This window comes from Acomys minous (assembly GCF_964271855.1).
Source record: "Acomys minous genome assembly, chromosome: 7".
NCBI lineage: Eukaryota > Metazoa > Chordata > Mammalia > Rodentia > Muridae > Acomys > Acomys minous.
In genome coordinates this window covers 1,068,149-1,090,590 of record NC_140488.1, presented here as the reverse complement: position 1 = coordinate 1,090,590, position 22,442 = coordinate 1,068,149, and the positions used below count along the sequence as shown (strand labels likewise).

The window sequence follows — 22,442 nt, the reverse complement described above, 5'->3', positions numbered from 1 at the left end:
GCACTGGCCACTCAGGTCTTTCCTTAGCACCTGTAAGCCAAATGACAATGTAGGATTCATAAAGGGGACAAAACAAGATAATAAACTAGCTTCAAAACCTCCAGTGAAGTCAAACACTTGTGATCTCAGCACGTAGGAGGCTGAAGGAGGAACATTGTCTTGTCTTCAAGGTTAGCCTGCGATACTAAGTGAGAGACTGCAAAGGAAAAAAGTTAAAACCAAGCATGGGAGGTAAAGGCAGGCAGATTGCTATGAGTTCAAGACCAGCCTGGTCTAGTAAGTTCCAGGCCAGCTAAAGCTATATAGTCAGACCCTGTCTGAGGAAAATTAGGTGTACATAGTGGTACACTCCTTTAATCTCAGCATTTGCGGTGGGTTTCTCTGTATTTGAGGCCAGCTTGGTCTACATAGTGAGGTCCACGCCAGCCAGGGCTACACCGTAAGACCCTGACTTGGCAAAAAAAGAAGGAAGGAAAGAACACGATTAAAATGTGAACTTTTTCTTTGTTTTTTGAGACAGGGTTTCTTTTCAGCCCTGACTGGCCTGGAACTAGCTCTTTAGACCAGGCTGGATCACAAGAGATCTACTTGCCCCTGCCTCCTGAGCATGGAGAGTAAAAGCTGGGAGGAAAACATCACTTTGTACAAGCCAACCATACAATTTAGGTCCAAGAGTAACATCCCTTTTTGTTTATCTATTTTGTATCCATTTGAGAAATACCAGCTACATTTCCTTTTCTGTTTTGTTTTGTTTTTGTTTGTTTTGGCTTTTTGAGACAGGGTTTCTCTGTGTAGCCTTGGCTGTCCTGGACTTATTTGTAGACCAGGTTGGCCTCAAACTCAAAGAGATCTGCCTTCGTCTGCCTCCTAGGGTGCTGGATTACAGGCGTGAGCCACCATGCCGCATTTCTTTAGGTATTTTAAATTTATATACTATGATAACAATTCTATTTGTTCAAAACACACACCCCTCACTGGTGGTATGGTGGTGTAAGCCTATAATCTCAATAGTTGTGAAATTCAAGGTCATTTTTGGCTACATAGTGAGTTCAAGGCCAGCTTGGGCTATATGAGCCATTTTGTCAAAAAGAAAAAGTAGGGCCAACAAGATGTCTGAGCAAGTAAAGATACACACTACCAAGCCTGTCAACCTGAGTTAGATCCCCAGAACTCACATCGTGGAAGGAGAAAAAGACCTGATGAATGTTCTCTGATCTAACCTTTAAAAAAAGTGCTTGTTGCACTGGGTGTAGTAGCATACAACTTTATTCCCAGCACTCAGGAGGCAGAGGCTGGCAGATCTCTTGAGTTCTAAGCCCCATCTCGGAAAAGAAACAAACTGTGCTTGTTGCTTTTGCAGAGGACCTGAGGTTCTATTCCTAGCATCAACGTCAAAAGACTCAACCACATATAACTCCAGCTCCAGGGCATCCAACAACCTCTCTGGTCTCCATGGGCCACATAAACATAACATAAATAAGATAAATCTTTTAAAAAATATAACTTATACTGCCTCCTATATGCTAGGCAAGCAGGCTACCACTGAGCACACATCCTTCAAATATAGACTAGTTTTCAGTGGTCTTACTGTAGGCTCAATTTTCTTAATTTTATTATGAATTTATCAAACCAGTGTACCTCCTTTATAACCTGACTAGCATAAACCTGAGGAAAAGAAGATTAAAAAACACAAAAACGAAACCTTATGGGAATCAGTTCCCAGGAATGACTCTCTTGACATAGTCAGCAGGATTTCTTTTGCTGGAACCTGGAGCATCTGCGAAGGCTTGGAGCAGCAGCCAGAGCCTGGAGCCCGGAGCCCGGAAGCCTTCACTGGAGTGGTTCTCTTGAGGAGCGTCTTGAAAACCAGTGATGAACAGCCACTCGATCCCAAGTCTCCAAAACCCTGCCTCCTGTTTTTGGCCCACATTTATATCTCCTCTCAGAAATTGTTCAAGGATGTTTTTCAGCTGGTAACAGCCAAGCTCCCCGACAAGGTAGTTCGACTTCTAAGGGGATAAACATCACCTGCTCTCTCACAAGTCTGTTCCTCATCCCACACTTGGGATCTAAACAAAAACCATGTTTATCTCTCCATGTTACATTCACAAAAAGTAAGTATATGAGCTCGCACATGCCCCATATACCCTGTGCTTCTGTACTAGAGAAGCCCATCTGTCAGAGTTAGGAACTCATATTGACATAGCTCCCAGAGTCCATAGTTAAATAAGTACAGCCTATGGGTTTTGACAAATGCTTAATGACATGTGCCTACCATTATTGTAGCTTTACTACCATAAATAGCTCTTAACCTCCACTTACTTATCTCCCCTCCCAACAAGCTGGCCACTGCTGGCCTTTTACGGTTCTACAGTTCTGCTTTCTGTTGAATGCAGCAGATTTGGAGCCATAGTCTGAAGTTTTACCAGATTGCATATTTTTCATTTGGTGATAAACACTCAAATTTTCCCCATGTCTTTTCTTGTTTTTTAGCACTAGATGGTATTCCATTCTATGAATGTACTAGTTCATTTAGCCATTCACCTCCTGAGGGACATTTCAGTTGCTTCCAAACTTTAAAGATGGTCTAAACATCTGTGTGCAGATTTTTGCATGAATATACACTTTTTACTAAGGAATGTGCTTGATGGATCATATGACAAGAATATGTTTAATTTTGTTATAAGCCAACATCTACTCTTCCAAAGTAGCTATACTGTTTGTATTCCTAGAAGCAAAGTATGAGTTTCAGAGCTTTCTGTTCCTGTGACAAAATACTTGGGAGAAATCTACTTAAAGGAGGAAAAATCTTGGCTTATGCTTTCAAAGTTTCAATCCTGGTCACTGTATCCTGTCACTGTATCCTGTCACTGTATCCTGTCACTGTATCCTGTCACTGTATCCTGTCACTGTATCCTGTCACTGTATCCTGTCACTGTAGTCCTGTGGTGAGGTGAAGCATCATGCTGGGGGTGGGCATATGGAAGCAAAGAGTAGGAGAGAGATGAAACAGAGACAAGACAAAACCAACTTTGTCATGGTGATACATAACTGTAATTTTAGCCCTTAGGAAGGTAGACTCAAGTTCGATGTCAGTCTGGGCTATAAAACAAGAAACTGTTTCTTTTTTTAGGGGGGAGTTGGGTTTTTGGTTTTTCCCTGTGTAGCCTTGACTGTCTTGGACTTACTTTGTAGACCAGGCTTGGCCTCGAACTCACAGAGATCCGCCTGCCTCTGACTCCCCAGTGCTGGGATTAAAGGCGTGCGCCACGACGCCGGGCAGGAAACTGTTTCAAACAAATATTAAGCCCAGCATGATTACACAATAGGAGCAATTCCTGCATTTCGGAGGTAGAGGCAGGAAGAGTAGAAATTCAGGTTATCCTTGCTTATATAGCAAGTTCAGAGCCTGTCTGGCCTACATGAGACCCTGTCTCAAAATTTCAAAACTAGGCTAGGTGCATGCCTTTAATCCCAGCACTCGGGAGGCAGAGGCAGGCAGATCGCTGTGAGTTTGAGGCCAGCCTGGTCTACAGAGTGAGTCCAGGACAGCCAAGGCTACACAGAGAGACCCTGTCTTAAAACAAACAAACAAATAAACAAACAAACAAAAATTAATATACCTGTAACCAGGTATGGTGTCAGAAGCCTCCAAATACCAGAACTCTGGAAACAGGCAGGATCAGAAATTTTCAGTCATTCTCCACTGTACGGCCAATTTCAGACCAATTGGGCCTATTTGGCAAGACCTCTCAAAACAATGGTAACAAAGGACTATGGCTGGCATAGTATGTGCCTAACATGTGAGCTCTAACATGTGAGAAGTCCTGGGTTTGATCCCTAGCATGACAAAAAGACCTGAAAAAGATAAGCGATGTTGTGGGGGGGGGGATGATGCAACAGTTTAGAACCCTGGCTGCTCTTTGGAGGACCCAGGGTTTATTCTCTTCATCCAGTTACAGAAGATCCAATACTCTCTTCTTGCCTACACTCACAAGCATACATGTGGTGCACATACATACATGCAGAAAAATATACAGAGAACCCTAAATAATTAAATCTTAGGTCTGGCGATGTGGCTCAATAGTAGAGAGCACTTACCTAGTGTGTGTGCAGCTTTGAGTGCCTGGGTTTAAAATCCAGTCCTATCTAACAACAAAACAAAAAGGAAGAAATAAAAGAAAAATTGTTGAATAAAGAGAGAGGACTTCCCCCAGCCCAGGACTGTGTGTCTGTCCTTGGGTACATGTTGGCACATGTGTGCTTGAACTCACTATGTAGCCAAGGTGACCTTGAACTCCTGATCCTCCTGCCTCTACCTCCCAAATATTGGAGTTAACATGGCTGTGCCACCATGCCTGGAAAGGGTTATAATGTTTGTTTTGTTGTTGGTTTTTGTTTGTTTTGTTTTTCGAGACAGGGTTTCTGTGTAGTCTTGGCTGTCCTGGATTCACTGTGTAGACCAGGCTGGCCTTGAACTCACATCAATCTGTCTTCTTCTTCCTTCCGAGTGCTGGGATTAAAAGCATGCGCCACTACCACCCGGCTACACTTTCTCCCCACCCCCCTTTTTAAATTTTGAGACAAGGTCTCACAGATCTCAGCCTGGCCTTCAACTCCTTAAGTAGCGGAGGCTGGCTTTGAACTCCTTATTCTCTTGCCTCCAAGTTCTGGGGGCGGTCAGGAGGCAGAGGCAGGTGGATCACTGTGAGTTTAAGGCCAGCCTGGTCTACACAATGAGTCCAGGATGGCCAAGGTTAAACAGAGAAACCCTGTCTTGAAAAACCAGGCTGGCCTCAAACTCACAGAGATCCACCTGCCTCTGCCTCCCGGGTGCTGGGATTAAAGGTGTGCGCCACCACGCCCGGCTCCAACAAACACTCTTAAACACTCTTCTCCTAATATACTTTTTTTTTTTACTATGAGATATGCCACAAACTAGACAGTTTAAAACAAAACAGAGTTCTTTTCTGATAATGTAGGCTACATGCCATAAAGCAGGGTGTTGGTGGGGCTGAGTTTGCTCTGAAGGCTCCAGAAGAGAATTGCTTCCTGCCTCTCCTCTCCTGGTGCTGTCAGAAACCCTTGTATGCATCTTCACCGTGCAGCCACGTCACTGCAGTCTGTCTCTCCATCTGCTTTCTTCTCTCTCTGCATCTATGTTGTCCTCTTTTGCCAAGCATGGTGGCATGTAGCATTTAGAGGAGGTGGAAACAGGAGGACCAGCAGTTTGAAGCCACCCTGGGCTATGTGAGCCAGTCACAAACAAACAAAAAGTAAGTAAATTTCTCTCTTTATAATAACCACTCATCGAGCTGGAGACATGGCTCAGCCATTAAAGGCTAGGCTCACAACCAAAAATATGATGACCACTCATCAGATTATGGCTCATCCTTCCGTATTACGACTTAGCAGTCAGTATGAGTTTATTATAAATTGATTACATGTATAAAGACCCTGTCTCCAAATTAAGATGCATGTACAACTTTTTAGGGGGACATGAGTTTTGGATAAATTCTACTTAAACAATATATAGACCACTATAAAAAAAAATCCTACACAAATTAGGGGAGTAGCTCAGTTGTCTTACCATAGGTTTTTGTTTTTTGTTTTGAGACAGTGTTTCTCTGTGTAGTCCTGTCTGTCCTGGACTTGCTTTGTAGACCAGGCTGGCTTCGAACTCACAGCAATCTGCCTGCCTCTGCCTCCCAAGTGCTGGGTTTACAGGTGTGTGTCACTGTGCCCAGCTGTTTTACAACAGTTTTAAAAGTTTTATTTTTATTTCATATGCATCAGTGTTTTGCCTACATGTATGTCTGTGTTCCAGACAATTGGGAGCTACCATGTGGGTGCTGGCAATTGAACCCAGATCCTCTTAACCCCAGGAGTAGTTCAGTTGTATAATTTATAATTGGCACATGGGAAGCTCTAGGTCCAATTCCCACTACCAACAAAACAAAGCAAAAAGATAAACATTTGTACATACCATTGCCTAGATCTGCCTTAGACCTTTTAGCATAGCTGGGCCCCAGCGACTTAGATTAATCAGTTTGGTGAATTCAAGATCTGGTTGTACTCCTTTTTTCTTTCTTTGTAGTGCTGTGGGAATGAAGTTATTATTTATAAAGATAATTAGCAGAGTAATAAATAAAAACGGCACAGAAGTGTAGACAGGTTTGGTGGCTCACCACTGTAATCATAGTGCTTGAAAGGTTGAGATTTACATAGTGAGTTTTGTTCATACCACAACTCTGTTCAAAACAAAAAACACCCAGAAAAGTCTGGGTTCAGTTGTGCTGCGACTTCCATTTTCTGACTCTAGCTGTTAGTCTTTCCCCTAAGGCAAATCACAAGGAAGTGATTCCAACACGATGTCTCCCTTAACCTACTGTGGGATCGCGCTTGCTAAGTAAAAAGAGTGGTCTGTTCTGACCGTATTTCCTGCCTTTTGCTAGCAAATGACACTGTTACTTACATTATCCTTCAGACCTGGCTGCCAGTAGGGAAGGTTCCCCCTCCTTTCTGATGCTACAGTTGCTCTCTTTTCCAGGCCCCCCTCCATCCTGCCCATTTAAGTGCTGGCTAGTGTGTCCCTGATGGTACAGTGGGCCCTCGTCTCCTTCTAAGGGGGTGCAGTTTCTCATCTGTACCAGAGAGCGGAAATGTCTTTAGAAAAGAGGTTCCAGTATTCCGATTTTAAGCAAAAAAAGACGAAAACAGAAAAAGACAAATTATAGAGCATGGGGCTGTATAAAACCACCTGGCCCAACTGAGCCAGGGAGCAGGTAGCGTTCGGTCCCGCCTCTTTTCTCACAAGGAGCGTGCGCGACTGGTGACAAGTACAGCCAACCAGTGAGAAGGAGTAGTCATGAGTGCCACGCTCTTGGCCCAATCATAGGCGAATATGGAAGAAGGTTTTTCTCTCTTCCACCACCCTGTCGATGGGGGCGGGGCTCCGGCGGAGGTGACGGTCATCTGATCTGCAGAGGCCTGGGCCCAGACACTGAAGGCTGGGGCTACGATGGCGGCAACAGTGGTATCTCCGAAACGGATGGGGACTCGGCGGGCCCCAGTCCTGTGGCTGCCTCTGTCGTTGGTGGCGGTGGCGGCAGCAGTGGCTGCGGAGCAGCAGGTGCCACTGGTATTGTGGTCCAGTGACCGGTGAGCGACCCGGGCCAGGTCGGGTCGGGCGGGCCCGGGCCCGGCTGAATTGAGGTTGGGTCCGGGAGGGCCGTGTGGTGCGCCGCCGAGGATAAGTCGCTCTCGTTAAACTCCAGGGCTGTCCTTAGTCAGGGGCTTCCAGGCCCAGATGGAGAGTGTCCCTTATTCAGGGGCTTGCTCCATGACTGGGTGCGTTCAGATCTCAGGGCCCTGCGCGTGAAAGCGGGCGCCCATGGGCTTAGGGTCTCAAATAACGAAATCACATCTAACAGTTCCTCTTCTGCTCACTTCCAGGGACCTGTGGGCTCCTGTGGCCGACACACACGAGGGCCATATCACCAGCGACATGCAGCTTTCTACCTACTTAGACCCTGCCTTGGAGCTCGGTCCCCGAAATGTACTGCTGTTCCTGCAGGACAAGGTGAGCCTGCCCTAGCCTGCTATGTCGACCCCACCCCTCCCCTACTGACTGCTCCCCAGGTGAAACTGCAGTGACCTAGACTCACCTGTAGGTAGCTGTGGCTAGATTTTGGGGAAGACTTGTAGAAGTTTCCATGGGAACAGGAGACCCACAGAAATGGCACGGACTTGATTTAAGGAAGCAAGGGAATGAAGGATCAGATACCAGCACTCCGGAGGCAGAGGCAGGTGGATCAAAACCAAACAACAACAACAACAACAACAACGAACCCTCAAAGATCAGATACTTCCCTGGTGCTAAGCATTATTTTCTGATATCCTGTAGCATGGTGAGAATTACTACTTAGTTTTACAGTTGAGAAGACTCATTTTGGGGGAAGATCAGTGACTTACCCAGGGTCATATATCTAATGGTTGACAGAGTTGTAATTTTTTTTTTTTTTGAGACAGGGTTTCTCTGTGTAACAGCTCTGGCTGTCCTGGACTCACTTTGTAGACCAGGCTGGCCTCAAACTCAGAGATCCTCCTGCCTCTGCCTCCCGAGTGCTGGGATTAAAGGCGAGCGTCACCATGCATGGCTCAGAGTTGTAATTTTTAACTGTCAAAGTCATAATAGGAGTAACTGAAAAATTTAGCACGGTCTATGCACTGCACTCAACTGATACCATTGTCTTGGTTTGACTGCTAAGGAAACTAATGTAAGAGGTAAAATGAATTGCTGAAGGTCCAGATTGGAAGACAGCACAGCATGCTGCTTCCAGCATGGGGGGTCAGATCTGTCCGCTAGTTTTGTGCTAAGCCAGCATTCTATTCCCCTTTCATTTCAGGTGTGTGCATACAGAGCAGGAGTATGGCCTATGAAAGGGTTTTAGCGTGGCCTTAAGTTATTGTTCAGGAGGGTGCTGAGTCCCTGCTTGTCCCCTCCTCCTTAGGAGGCTCATTCGATTTGTGGCCTCCCTCTGCTGCTGTGTCTCTTTCTGGTAGTAATTTTGCTAGTTGATACTCCTTTCCTTTCCTTTTCTTTCCTTTCCTTTTCTTCCTTTCTTTCTTTTCTTTCTTTCTTTTTTGTTTGTTTTTTTGGAGACAGGTTTCTCTGTCTGTCCTGGAACTCACTTTGTAGACCAGGCTAGCCTTGAACTCACAGAGATCTGCCTGCATCTGCCTCCCAAGTGCTGGGATTAAAGGCGTGCGCCACCACTGCCTGCCCGATAGTCCTTTCAGAGGGTGGTAAATAACAGGTCAGATTAGAACTTACTCCTACCATTTTTCTATCTTTGGACACATGATATAATCTTTATAAACCATAGCTTCTACAAGTGCAAAATTAAGATATCCACCTATATCAGAAGATTGAGAGACATAATCTACATAAATCATTTAGCCACAGTCTCTCAATCTCAGGGCATTTCCTTCTTTTGCCAATGATGGAGTGCTTAGTATGTGTTAGGAAGTAGACAATCTCCTGAAGGCAACAGGTTAAGAGCTAAATTGGGCCCTTGTGGCACACACCTTTAATCCCAGCACTCAGGAGGCAGAGAAGGCAATCTCTGTGAATCCAAGTCCAGCCTGGTCTACAATGCTAGTCCAGGACAGCCAAGGCTACACAGAGAAACCCTGTCTCCAAAAACCAAAACCCAAACAAAAAATGTGATTGAAAGGGTAGAGGATGATCTGCTAGGTCACCTAGAGATGGAGATACCACAAGGGGAAAGGTTGGTAGCAGTTCTGAGAATGACAAAGCCTTGCGTATGTAGCACAAAGTGTAAGGGTATAGGAGAGGAGGCCAGGAAAGGGCGCTGGGCTTAAGTATACTAAACACGGTGAGCTTTGGAAGGAAGCAGGTTAAGATTGCCTGTAGAAGGAGGGCACGGTGGCACACACCTTTAATCCCAGCCTGGTCTACAAAGTGAGTCTAGGACTGCCAAGGGTACACAGAGGAACCCTGTGCTGAAAAACAAAAACAAAAACAAAAACAAAAACAAAAACAAAAGGCCTCTGGACCTAACTGAGAGAAGGCAAAGGAAGGTGGCTGGGGCTTGAGGGGAGGAGGGTCAAACAGTTGTAGGCTGTAGAGGGAAGGGCGTGAGGTTGGAGTTATTGGAGTCCTGAGAGCTCTCAAGTCCCAGTTTCCTCCATTGTGTTGCAGTATCTTCCTCTCTCCTAACTCCCACCAAAAATGGCTAGGCAAGGACTTGTTCTGTTGAAAAGGATCCTCCTGTCCAGACTAGACCCAGAGCTTCTCCTTTGCTCTGACTTCTGCTTCCCTTTTGGGAGGCATGCAATCAACGCGCTTTGCTGTCTCTCTTCCTCTTCTCCAGCTTCCCCCTTCACTCCCCAGTTCATCTTGCCGGCTGACTCTTGTAGGTTAGGACAAACCAGCCGTCCAGCCGTCTCCCAACCCTGTGACCACCTTCTGTATCTTGTCACCCTGCCCTCAGAGTGCTGGGGAGGAAAGAGTGAGTCCTCCACTCACCCCCACTGCATGTGCTGGCGGTTCACTCTTCTCTGCAGTGCCAAGCTGACTTGTAATGATGCTTTGTGAGACATGAGAGCTGCCAACCTCCCCCCCTGGCCCCCCCATCCTCCCCCATGTCCTGGTCTTTGTTCCTTGCCCAGACTCCTGGGACATCTCTTCTGCTTCCCTTTTAGCTAAGCATTGAGGATTTCACAGCATACGGTGGTGTGTTTGGAAATAAGCAGGACAGTGCCTTTTCTAACTTGGAGGTAAGGGTCTGCTCCCAGCTGCAGCCAAGAGGGTAGGTAATGCATCCTGTACGCTCTCTCCCAGAGAGAGGGGAGCAGGATTTGAGGGGAGAGAGAGGACCTGGGCCCTGGGTGCGTCAAGGGCCTGGCGATGTGGGACCCATCGTGAGATCCCTGTGGGGTGTGGCTACGCAGGTGAGGGTCTTGTTCTAGGGGGTCTTTATTAGCGCCCACTGTTTGCTGGCTCACTTTGCCTTCTACGTCTTCCCTACCACCAGAATGCCCTGGACTTGGCCCCCTCCTCGCTGGTGCTTCCTGCTGTGGACTGGTATGCAATCAGCACCCTGACCACCTACCTGCAGGAGAAGCTTGGGGCTAGTCCCCTGCATGTGGATCTAGCCACCCTAAAGGAGTTGAAGCTCAATGCCAGCCTCCCTGCCCTGCTGCTCATCCGCCTGCCCTACACAGCCAGGTACAGCCTCTAGCCTTGCACCTCAGAGAGGGCTAAGGCATTGGGCCCTGTTGGCGGCAGAATTCAGTCAAAGGTGACAACAGTTCCCCTGTTCACCCACCACCTTGAGACTCTTTTCAGAAAGTTCCTTCTATGCCTAGAAGAGACAGAGAGGGCTTCCTGTCAGGCTGCGACTTACAAGTACCCACCACTGAGTATCCAGGAATGAGCTGACATTGCCTGTACTTGTAGAAAACCCATTCGCCCCTCAGGCCCTTTTTATAGAACTGTGGACATAGCTGCAAAGTGGGAGAAGGGGAGTGGAATTCCAGGCTGGGGTACTGAGGCAATAGAAGTGCAGAGGATAGCTGTTGCTGAGCTGAGCATCTACATGACTGTTAGAGCAGTGCCGAAGGGTGCAGCGCTTGGAGAGTGGGCCTAGTGGGAAAGGAGACGCTGCAAGGGCCGGGAGAAAGGTAGTGAGTTTCTGAGAACTGCTCCAGGCATTGTGTTTGGACTTGAGAGCAGATTAAGCTGCCAGCCTCTCGCTTTCTTATCCACAGCTCTGGTCTGATGGCACCCAGGGAGGTCCTGACAGGCAACGGTGAGTGTGTTCCGGAGGGGTTATGTCCTCGTCTTGCCTTTGGGCTAGAAAAATAGAAGTGGTTTCTCCTTACTGTAGGGGTGGCCCCCTGTTTCTCAGTGGCTGACAGCTAAGCAGGGACATAGTGGCTGGTTGCCTGGCCATGTTCTTCTGTAGCCAGCCCCACCTCTCAGAGATGTCCAAGTGCCTTATGACCCCTGTGCAAGAGCCCTAAAATATAGTTTCTGTACAGTTCTGATGGATCTCTGGATTTAATAGACCAGTAACACTATGTGAAGCAATTAGGAGGCCTTGCCTTTATGGTAAAGGCTAGTACATCTGCATGGGAAGGGAGCTGGGTAGATATGGCTTTCTCTATATCACTGTATATTTCTTTTACTTAGGTTTACTTTGGTATTAGGAAGTCAAGGATTGAGGCCATGATTGTCCCTAGAGAGACTGGTAGAGGGGCTAGGAGGAGAAATAGCTGGTTTTTAGGGGGTCTTCAGTGGAAACTAATAGCTCGGAATTCCCGTTGTCTAGAAGGTCTCTAAAGCAAGCAGTGGGTAGTGTGTCTTTAAACAGGCTACCTCGTGACTTGGTTCTCGGCTTTTCTGTCACTCTTCAGATGAGGTCATTGGACAGGTACTGAGCACACTCAAGTCTGAAGACGTCCCTTACACAGCAGCTCTTACTGCAGTCCGCCCTTCTAGAGTATGTACCCTTCTAGCAGGGGCCCTGGGGCTTGGGGCTGTGAGGCAGTGCTGAGTGTGCCTGGAGGTGGAGGGGTATGGGACATGCAAGAGCCCCCAGGAGTCTCTAGCTTGGGAGAATTAATGGGCAGAGAATTATTTCCTCCATCCATGGTGTCTTTTTTTCCGCCTTGCTGCAAGTGATCGTAACTTTAGGGAGATGGAATCCAGGGTATCTAGTGGGGGAAGGAGACCATTACAGTGCCTTAGGCTTGTTTTTAGGACTGTTGAGAGAAGGCTTATTGGATGTTTCCGCAGGTGGCCCGTGATGTAGCCATGATGGCTGGGGGTCTAGGTCGCCAGCTGCTTCAGACTCAGGTGGCGTCACCTACGATCCATCCTCCTGTGAGTTACAATGACACTGCCCCAAGGATCCTGTTCTGGGCACAAAACTTCTCTGTAGCATACAAAGACGAATGGAAAGACTTGACTTCCCTTACCTTTGGTGTGGAGAATCTTAACTTGACCGGCTCCTTCTGGAACGACTCCTTTGCCATGTAAGGGTAGTAGGCAAGAAAGGAAGGACTGTGCTGTCACACATTGCCTTCCTGCTACTGTGAGCCCAGTACAGGGCAAGGATGTGGGATCAGGTGTACATGTAGATGGTGGTGAAGAAGGAGATGGCAACAGCATTACAGGATGATAGTGCTGGGAGCTTACTGGAGAGGGAGCCTCTCAGGAGTTTTGCCTTGGCTGTGTCCTGGGCTATCACTGCCACACAATCCTGTTGATCCTTGCTTGTAAACTCTATTTCATCTGGGGTATTGCCATCTCTGCCTCCCTTCCACCAGCCCCTTAACCCTGGGTATGAGAGAGAATGTTAGTGGGGAGATGGGGCGCAGACCCCTTTACTTCTCCCGGCTGTTTAGGGTCAAATGGGTTCTTTGGGGACAATACCAATGTCCGTCAACAGCAAAGGCAGCAAGCAGTCTCCTCCAAGCCGCTGCACTGAAACATTTCTCTTCGCCTGCCACACTGGTCTCTGGTCTCTCCAAACTGCTACAGGCCTCACGCCACCACTGCACACCACACCTTGCCTCTCCATGCTCTCCTAGTTATCTTCCTCAGGGTCCTAGACCACGCCCCTCTCTGTGCAGGCAGGCTGTTACCAGCTGGGAAAGACCACGCCCAGCATGCGGCAATTATCAGCTGTGGACAAACTAGAGCCCAAACTAAAATCCCACACTTGGGATTAAAACAAAAGCATGTTTACATAACATAACTGAGTTTACAAAGAAACCTAAACTTCCATTACACAATCCCTTGGGACCTTGGCCCTTTGAGCCCAACCCCTGGGACTGCATGTGGGCAAATTCCAGAGCGACTACTAAAACCAGTTCTAGGCCTCCTCCCCTAACCTTCAGCAGGCACCTGAATGACCTCAAGAAGGGCCTGAAAGAAGGAGGCTCAGGGGACTCAGTAGAACCAGTGGAAGGAATTCTAAGCTGAAGATATGAGACCTAAGTGCTGTCCCCTAACTTCTCATAAATGGGGGTGCTGTATTGAGAGGTGGCTGTAAAGAGATGGGCCTAGGGCAGCTTAGGTTGGAGGACCTTGCTAAGGTGCTTCTAGAGCCTAACAGCTCCCCTCTGCCTTATCCCACAGGCTTTCACTGACCTATGACGCACTCTTTGGTGCAACAGTGACATTCAAGTAAGTTGTGGAGGCTGAGTGTGGCTGGGCTGGCGTGTCTCCACCCTTCTGTTCATCTGGCATCTCTACTGCCCTTGCCTCCCAGGTTCATTCTGCTTAGTCGCTTCTACCCAGTGTCTGCCCGAGACTGGTTTACCATGGAACGACTTGAAATCCACAGCAATGGTTCTGTTGCTCACTTCAATGTTTCCCAAGTCACGGGGCCCAGCATCTATTCTTTCCACTGTGAGTACGTCAGCAGTCTGAGCAAGAGAGGCAGTCTCCTTGTGACCAACGTGCCCTCGCTCTGGCAGATGACTCTTCATGACTTCCAGGTATTGAGGGATGGGCCCCAAGCTGGTGGCAGTGGTGGGGAGGGAAGAAGGGCCCAGAGAAGCTCAGTATGGGGGCTGGAGAGATGGCTCAGAGGTTAAGAGCACTGGCTGCTCTTCCAGAAGTCCTGAGTTCAATTTCCAGCAACCACATGGTGGCTCACAGCCATCTGTAATGAGATCTGGCGCCCTCTTCTGGCTGGCAGGTGTACATGCAGGCAGAGTACTATATACATAATAAATAAATCTTTAAAAAAAAAAAAAAAAAGAAGCTCCGTATGGCTGGAGCATGTAGCTGAGAGTTCCGTCCTTGTCCTGTCTCTGAAGGTATAGACTCTGCACTGATTCCTTGCTCTCTGTAGAACCTTATCATCCCATTTGATCAATGTCCACGTGTCTCCTAGATTCAGGCCTTCAATGTGACTGGCGAACAGTTCTCCTATGCGAGCGACTGCGCGGGCTTCTTCTCTCCGGGCATCTGGATGGGGCTGCTCACCACCCTCTTCATGCTTTTCGTCTTTACCTATGGCCTCCACATGATACTCAGCCTAAAGACCATGGACCGCTTTGATGACCACAAGGGCCCCACCATCACTCTGACCCAGATAGTGTGACTGTGCTAGAGAGGGATTTAGGGAGTGTTGCTGTGCAGGTTGTCAAGTTTCCGTCTTGTGGCACAGTGGATGGAAGGGTTTGTACTCTTCCTACTATAGCATGAACCCTATACTGCCCTCAGCCTGTCTTGCTTCCTCTTTAACCTGCTGAGGGACTTCCCTAGAACCATCCCCCAGCTCTACCAACAAAGTGCATTCTTCATAGCTATTAGACAAATCATCATTATTTATTCTTACTCCTCTGCAATTATCCCTTGCTGTTTATAGTGCTTTTGTGTAGTAAGTGCCCACTCTCCTAGCTTTATGGAGCTTCTAGCAACACCCGTGAACTTGAGAGTCATTGAGTTTGAGAGTTGTGGAAAGGCTACTTAACTGTCTGTCCAGCTTGGCTGTTGTGTTTTGGGGGATGTGTTAACAATGAGCAGTACACTGGGTTTCTGGCCGGTCCCACTAGGCTTGCCTGTCAAGCGGTGGGGGGTGCACTGTTTTCTTCCTAATGAAATAAAGACGTGTTACCATTTGTTGGGCTTCGTGTCACTCATTTCTGCATTTGACAGTATATTTGTTCTTGACTGAGGGGAAGAAGTGCCCGGATGGAGTCCTGTCAGGCAGAAGATGAGAGCGGAAGGAGGGTCTTCAGCAAGCTGATACTATAACGAGTTAGGCCTGTTATTTCTCCAGGCTTTGGGAGAGACAATGGCAGCTCTCTCAGCGCTATTGCCAGCTGCTATGACACACCAACAAGCCGCAAGGCCTTGCGACTTCTCCCAGGGGGCGGTGCGGGAGCGCGCGGGGCGGGGCGGGGCGGGGCGGGGCGCGCGCGGCTCCCGCGCAAGGATCTTTCCGAGACGCAGCACCTGCCGCCAGGCCGCCCCGCCCCGTATTTCTCTAGACTCGCGAAGAGCCGGTTACCCACGCAGTGGTTCTAGTGCTGGGACCCAGACACCAGAATCCCTCCAAGAAAACAATCAGGAGAAACGGTGGCTTTGGTTGGGTGTGGCGGGCCCCAGGAGGGTGAGGGACTCTTTGACGCGGCGGAGGAATCGGGAGGCTAGTGATAGCCGCCATCTTTGGTTCAGTGCGGCGGTAGCAGCAGCGGCAGAGGCTGGTGTGGTGAAGGAGGAGGAGGAGCCGAGCGGGCGCTGGTACCAAGGCCTGACCATGGACGAGGAATACGATGTGATTGTGCTGGGGACAGGTCTCACCGTAAGTGCCACCTCAGGCGCCCATAGCCGTGCATCATACCTCCCCCATCCCCCGCGGTGATGCTGAGTCCGGGCTACCTGCCCCATCCTCCCATCATTGCGTTCTTGGCTCCGGTCCTGGAAAAGCCAACCCTATGCCCACCCAACTACTTCACCCCAGGATGTCAACTGCCCTGCCGTATTCCCAACTCCGTAGAGGGTCCCCTTTCAGCCTGCATCCCTGCACCTTAGATCTTAGCACCCCCCCCCCACTCCTCTCATCTTCCCTGTCACTGAGGTGAAAAACAACCCCCCCCCTACTGGACCCGTTGCATCCTACCCCCACCCTTTGCCTGTACTCATTATCTGCTTGATACCTTGATTAGCATCCCTTACCATCTTGTGGTGATCATACTAGGTCATGGAATATGGGTATGGGGGCTTTCCAAGGGTGGACCCTCATTCTGTCTTTCTGCCTTTTGGGAGGGGACTGGGAGCCCAGGGAATGTTCCAGAAGCAGCAGCAGTGGGGGGTAGTAACCACAATCCCTCTACTCCAACTCGGTTTCCCATATCCTCAGCCTTTGTCCTTGAGCTAGTGACGGTGACTGGTGAGGAGGTTTGTCTTCCCCCCTTCCTCTAAATCTTTTTGCTTTGAACCCTGATTCTAGACGGTGGATAGAGCCAGAAGAGTCAGGGGCTCCTGCCCTTTGAAGGAGGAGCAGGGTGGGGCCTTCTCTTTCAAGGCCATTTGAATTGGTTCTTCTCCCATCTTTTTGTGGGCTCAGCAGGTAGATACTTTCTTAGCTTGTTGGGACCAGAAGACTGTCCTCGAGTCTTCTGGAAGCCCTGCTTCCCTAAGCCTCCTTTAATGCTCTAAGTAGTTCACTGTTTGCCCAGGAAACATCACATCAAGGCTTCTTCCCCCTCCCTAGTTTTAGGTACTGCAAAGAGCCAGGGCTTTGCATTATGAAATTCTTGGTGGGTATGAGGCAGGGACAAATGAGGGATGCAGGTTGGAGGGCAGATGGGAATATAGCTGCAAATGTCACCCTCCCCTAGGAATGCATCCTGTCTGGCATCATGTCTGTGAACGGAAAGAAGGTGCTGCACATGGATCGAAACCCTTACTATGGGGGTGAGAGCTCTTCCATCACACCCCTGGAGGAGGTAAGGCTGCTTGGACCGGAGCTTAGACCCAGACCCCTTGTCTCTTGTTAGTCTCTCATGTAGGGGTATGGGGGCAAAGTAATTCCCAAGTCCTGGGCAGGAGATTGGGAGATGGCGGGGTGGGGGGAGGGGGATGGTTCTTGACATTTTCTTTCTTCCTGCCCTGCTTACAGCTATATAAGCGCTTTCAGTTGCTGGAAGGGCCCCCTGAATCAATGGGCCGGGGCCGAGACTGGAATGTTGACTTGATCCCCAAATTCCTCATGGCCAATGGTGAGGGAGATTAAGAAGATACTGTATGTGGTGATTGGGTGGGGTTGGAGTTGGGAAGAGCAGAGGGCAGGGGCAAGCTCCATAATAAGGTCAGTCAGACTGCTGAGAGCTTTTAAAGGAAACCACACTGATGTCCCTTACCCCCTCTGGACACAGGTCAGCTGGTAAAGATGCTACTGTATACAGAAGTAACTCGTTACCTGGACTTCAAGGTGGTAGAGGGCAGCTTTGTGTACAAGGGGGGCAAGATCTACAAAGTGCCATCCACTGAGACTGAGGCCTTGGCTTCTAGTGAGTATGAGTTCCCTTAACCAGAAAATAACAGGGCAGAAGGAGACAGATTATTCTCAGGAAGTTAGGAAAAAGTCTGAGGCAAAGGAGAGCCTGATCTTAACTCCATGGAGTCTTAGAGTCCCCTTGCTTTATAGTATCTCTAATGACTGTGCTAACCTTCCTGGCAAGTTGCCAGAAAGGAATCTCATAGAAGATTCCTTTATGGCAGTGGGCCTACTTGACCCCCTGTAACATCCCTAAGTGGAGCTGGGAGAGCATCTTCCTATGAATAGAAAAGCTGAAGCCAAGAAGGGTGGGGCGGTGCTACATGACAAGAGTTCTGGTGGGAGCCAGGGCGCTGGTTTTCCTGGGCTGCTCTGATGGGAAGAGGAGTTTTATGTCTCAGTATTGCAGAGGGTCTTCTTAATACCCTTCAGATCTGATGGGCATGTTTGAAAAACGACGCTTCCGAAAATTCTTGGTGTTTGTGGCAAACTTTGATGAGAATGATCCCAAAACCTTTGAGGGTGTGGACCCCCAGACCACCAGCATGCGTGATGTCTACCGGAAGTTTGACCTGGGCCAAGATGTCATTGATTTCACTGGCCACGCCTTGGCGCTCTACCGCACTGATGAGTGAGGGGAAAGCTGGCTGGTGGCGGGAGCCCCTTGTCTGGCTCACACCTTGCCCTCATCACACCTACCTATTGTACCCATTGCCTGCCCTGCATGTCCCTTAAACTCAGCTATAGGCTCACCTGTCACGTTTCCATCCCTCTCCATTTGACCCATGTCTTTGCCCAGTCACAGAGGGTGGTGGGAAGGCTGGTTGGTGTCTTTGCAAGTGAACAAAAGTGCTGCTCCCAAAGCATCTTCCCTGGCTTTCGTTCCCTAGGTACCTGGATCAGCCCTGTCTTGAGACTATTAACCGCATCAAGTTGTACAGTGAGTCCCTAGCCCGGTATGGCAAGAGCCCATATTTGTACCCACTCTATGGCCTGGGTGAGCTACCCCAGGGCTTTGCAAGGTGAGGATCTGTCAGTTGGCATTACCGAATAAGACTAGGGTCAAGAATGGAAATAACAGCCTGGCATGGTGGTGCAGGCCTGTAATCCCAGCATTCAGGAGGCAGAGGCAGGTGTATCTCTGTGAGTTTGAGGCCAGCTTGGTCAAAGCAAGTCCAGGACAGCCAAGGCAGTTACACAGAGGAAACCTGTCTCAAAAAAAACCAAAAACAAAGAATAGAAATTATGCCTTGAAGCCGGGCGTGGTGGCGCACGCCTTTAATCCCAGCACTCGGGAGGCAGAGGCAGGCGGATCGCTGTGAGTTCGAGGCCAGCCTGGACTACAAAGTGAGTCCAGGACAGCCAAGGCTACACAGAGAGACCCTGTCTCGAAAAACCAAAAAAAAAAAAAAAAAAAAAAAAAAAGAAAAGAAATTATGCCTTGAACATTTTTGTAGTGTCTCCTAATTTCCCATCTAATTTTCATGTATATGCTCCATCCCTGGATATTGGGGCATAGCCCTAGTGCATTAAAATACAGAGTAGAGGCTAGAGAGATGGCTCAGCTGATAAGTGGACTTGTTTTTACAGAGGAACCAGGTTCGGTTCTAACACCCACATGGTGGAAATGTGAAATAAGGGACCAGGTCACCATGAATATAGTCTCCCCAGGTCCTGCTAGTGTCTGCACTGAGTCTAGCACCCAGAACATTGAGTCTGGGTCTCCTTGGGGGCTGGTTCTTTTTCAGAGAGTTTTAGTATATAGTCCTGGACTGTCTCCACGTGGAGCTATTCCTGCATGCCACCCTCATTGACCCTTTGGAGAAGAGACTATTTTGGATGGAAATACCAGAGAGGAAAGAATATGTCAAGATGGGCCCTAAATTCATGGGAGGGACACCTGAAAGAGTTGGAGTTGAGCTCTGTCTGCCTGGGTAGTTTTCTCTACCTCACAGGTGGGGTGGCGAGACTATAGCAGAACTGGTTCCCGTTCTCCTGAAGAGAGTTCTCTATCGTTTTCTTTACTATAGATTAAGTGCGATCTATGGGGGAACATATATGCTGAACAAACCTGTAGATGACATCATCATGGAGAATGGCAAGGTGGTGGGTGTGAAATCTGAGGGAGAGGTAAGTCTGCCCTGTGCATTTGTGTTACCATGCTTTGGGTAAGGTTTGATCTAAATCAAGGATCCTTAAGAAGTCACGTGCTGTGCCTGGAGTCTGGAAAGCGTTCTTTTGGAAAGAGTGTCACATAGCCCAGGCTGACCTCAAATTATGTAGCTGAGGCTCAACTCTTAATTCTTGTGCTTCCACCTTCTTGATGCTGGGCTACAGGTGGGCGTCAAGATTCCTGCTTTATGCATTGCTGGAAATCTAACCTAGGGCTTTATGCATGCTAGGCAAGTACTCTACCAACTGAGGTACATGCCTAGCCCCCACCCCACCCCATCCCACCCTGAACAGTCCTTCAGCCTGATGTGGTATGAACACTGAGGTGGCTGATGGAAGAATTCCAGATACTGAGTTTGAGATTAATTTGGGCCAAACAGTCTCAAACAAAAACTCCAGCAACAGCAAAAAATGTATTTGTGATTGTTGTAGTTCAGCAGTAGGGTCACCTCTCTGACCTTCAAGGCAGGATAGTGACGACAGCTCAGAGCTGCCCAGCTTTACTTTTGGCTCAGTTTAACACTATCTAGGGCAAGGGGTGATCTGGCAGGTGCAAAATTTTCTGGTACTTTCACAGGTGGCCCGCTGCAAGCAGCTAATCTGTGACCCCAGCTACATCCCAGACCGTGTACGAAAGGCTGGCCAAGTTATTCGCATCATCTGTATCCTCAGCCACCCCATCAAGAACACCAATGATGCCAATTCCTGCCAAATTATCATCCCTCAAAACCAGGTCAACAGAAAATCAGGTAGGCCAGACCATGAAGGACTCCCTTCTGTTGCTTTGCCTCTCTTCTTTCACAAGAAGTCCAAAACGTTGTGACATTTTGTCACAGAATATACCTGGGGATTGGATGGCCTGAACTTCTTCATAATGACACTTTGGATACTTCCTGCATGATGGGCTGGGGGCAGATGGGTCAGATTCCTGTCCAGCTCTTAGGAACTACCTTTTTGTGTGGCTGTTTCCTCTGGCACATGTTAACCAAGTGCTTCTTGTGGTCAGACATATATGTGTGCATGATATCCTATGCACACAACGTGGCCGCACAGGGAAAATACATCGCCATTGCCAGCACCACCGTGGAGACTGCAGAACCAGAAAAGGAGGTTGAGCCTGCTTTGGAGCTATTGGAACCCATTGACCAGAAGTGAGGAGCGGAGTCAAACTTGATGGGGGACTGGATTGAAGACCAGGAATGGGCAAGGCCCATTATGAGAAATTTCTCTTCTTCTCCCCTTTCTTCCATTTGCCCCTCAGGTTTGTGGCAATCAGTGATTTATATGAGCCCATTGATGATGGTTCTGAGAGTCAGGTAAGAAGCTCTTTTGGGCAGCAACCAGACCAAGCCCCAACATCCTCTGCCTGGACTTCCCTGAGCCCTGGGGTTCTGCCTATTTACAGGTGTTCTGTTCCTGCTCCTATGATGCCACCACACACTTTGAGACCACCTGCAATGACATCAAAGATATCTACAAACGCATGGCTGGTTCAGCCTTCGATTTTGAGAACATGAAGCGCAAACAGAATGATGTCTTTGGAGAGGCTGATCAGTGATTGCTGACTCCCCTCCTCCAGCTCTGCTCCCCTCTTCCCAACTGTGTGTCCTTCTCTAGGGCAGGGGAGATGGTATGGCTGGGTATCCCTGTTTCCAGCATCTCCTGCTTCCCCCACCACATTCCAGTCACCCACCTCATTGATTTGATTCACTGACCAAATCCTTAACCTTAGTGATGGTTTGGGAGATGGGAGTTGGATAGTGTCCTCTTTCTTGGCCTGCCCTTGTGCTAGGAAAAGAGGATCTCTGTCTCTGTCATTCATTTTGTCTGTCTGTCTGTCTGTCTGTCTGTCTGTCTCTCTCCCTCTCTCCCTCTCTCCCTCCCTCCCTCCCTCCCTCCCTCCTTCCCTCCCTCTCTCCCTCTGTGTGTATGTGTATGTTTATGTGTGTGTACATACCCCCATCCCCCAGATCTGCTGTTTGGGAAGGAGTGGAGAAAAAGCTGACTACTCCCAACTGCTCTTATTCCCAATGTAGTGGCCTTTGGAAATACCCCATCTCCTCCCACAACTCTTTATGTGTTGGAGAGAAGGGAGCCTCCCAGCACAAAATTGCATTCCTTTTCCCCCTTATAATTTATTCTAATTTATTAACTTTGTCCTACCTGTCTGAGACCTCAGCCTTTCTGTGCAGCCTAGGGCTGTACAGTAAGCTACCCTGCCCTCTCCTAGCCCCAGCAAACTCTGGGGTAGGGGGAAGGTTTAGCTGTGATGCCCTTTCCCTGTCGTCCCCCCATCCCCTCTCGGAGGTTGACCTATTTTGAATTTCTTTGTGTTGTGTTATCTGAGGAAATGTAATGTGAGCAAAGCAGAAGAAGGTGGGAAAGTGGATCCAAATCCCAGTGTGCCCTGCCCCATGCTTTTTCCTTTAGTGGTGGGAAACCCTTATCTTGCAAAGTGAATGTGTCCCCTTCCCCAACCTCTAGTGTATTTCACAGAAGAAAAAAACCTCCCAATAAAACTGTTGAAACCTGACTCTGGATCTTTAGATTCTTTGCTCAAAAGTTGGGTTGTTTTGCAGGAATGGGGAAACGTCGGTTCTAGAATTAGAACTGTATCCTCAAGGGTCAAGGCAGGTGAAGTAGGTGAGCTGGTGTTGACTAGATGTGGCGGCTTGGGTTCAAGGCCATTTTGCGCTCTCAGAGGCAGGATAGATAGCA

The 22,442-nt window shown here is 48.5% G+C and overlaps 2 protein-coding genes across 2 annotated transcripts; both read left to right on the top strand.

The window, feature by feature from the left end:
• Nucleotides 1-6,942: 6,942 nt before the first annotated feature.
• On the top strand, nt 6,943-15,168 carry ATP6AP1 (ATPase H+ transporting accessory protein 1). Its single transcript, XM_084789198.1, has 10 exons — nt 6,943-7,161; nt 7,456-7,582; nt 10,231-10,305; nt 10,563-10,756; nt 11,299-11,339; nt 11,947-12,032; nt 12,329-12,567; nt 13,676-13,723; nt 13,809-14,037; nt 14,439-15,168. The coding sequence occupies exons 1-10, from the start codon at nt 7,022-7,024 to the stop codon at nt 14,646-14,648; spliced, it is 1,389 nt and encodes a 462-aa protein (XP_084645324.1). The 5' UTR covers nt 6,943-7,021; the 3' UTR covers nt 14,649-15,168.
• A 363-nt stretch (nt 15,169-15,531) lies between these two features.
• GDI1 (GDP dissociation inhibitor 1) lies at nt 15,532-22,257 on the top strand. The gene is made up of 11 exons (XM_084788906.1): nt 15,532-15,854; nt 16,894-17,001; nt 17,175-17,274; nt 17,431-17,565; nt 17,985-18,183; nt 18,443-18,574; nt 19,583-19,682; nt 20,302-20,473; nt 20,731-20,875; nt 20,986-21,040; nt 21,130-22,257. The coding sequence occupies exons 1-11, from the start codon at nt 15,810-15,812 to the stop codon at nt 21,280-21,282; spliced, it is 1,344 nt and encodes a 447-aa protein (XP_084645032.1). The 5' UTR covers nt 15,532-15,809; the 3' UTR covers nt 21,283-22,257.
• Nucleotides 22,258-22,442: the final 185 nt, after the last annotated feature.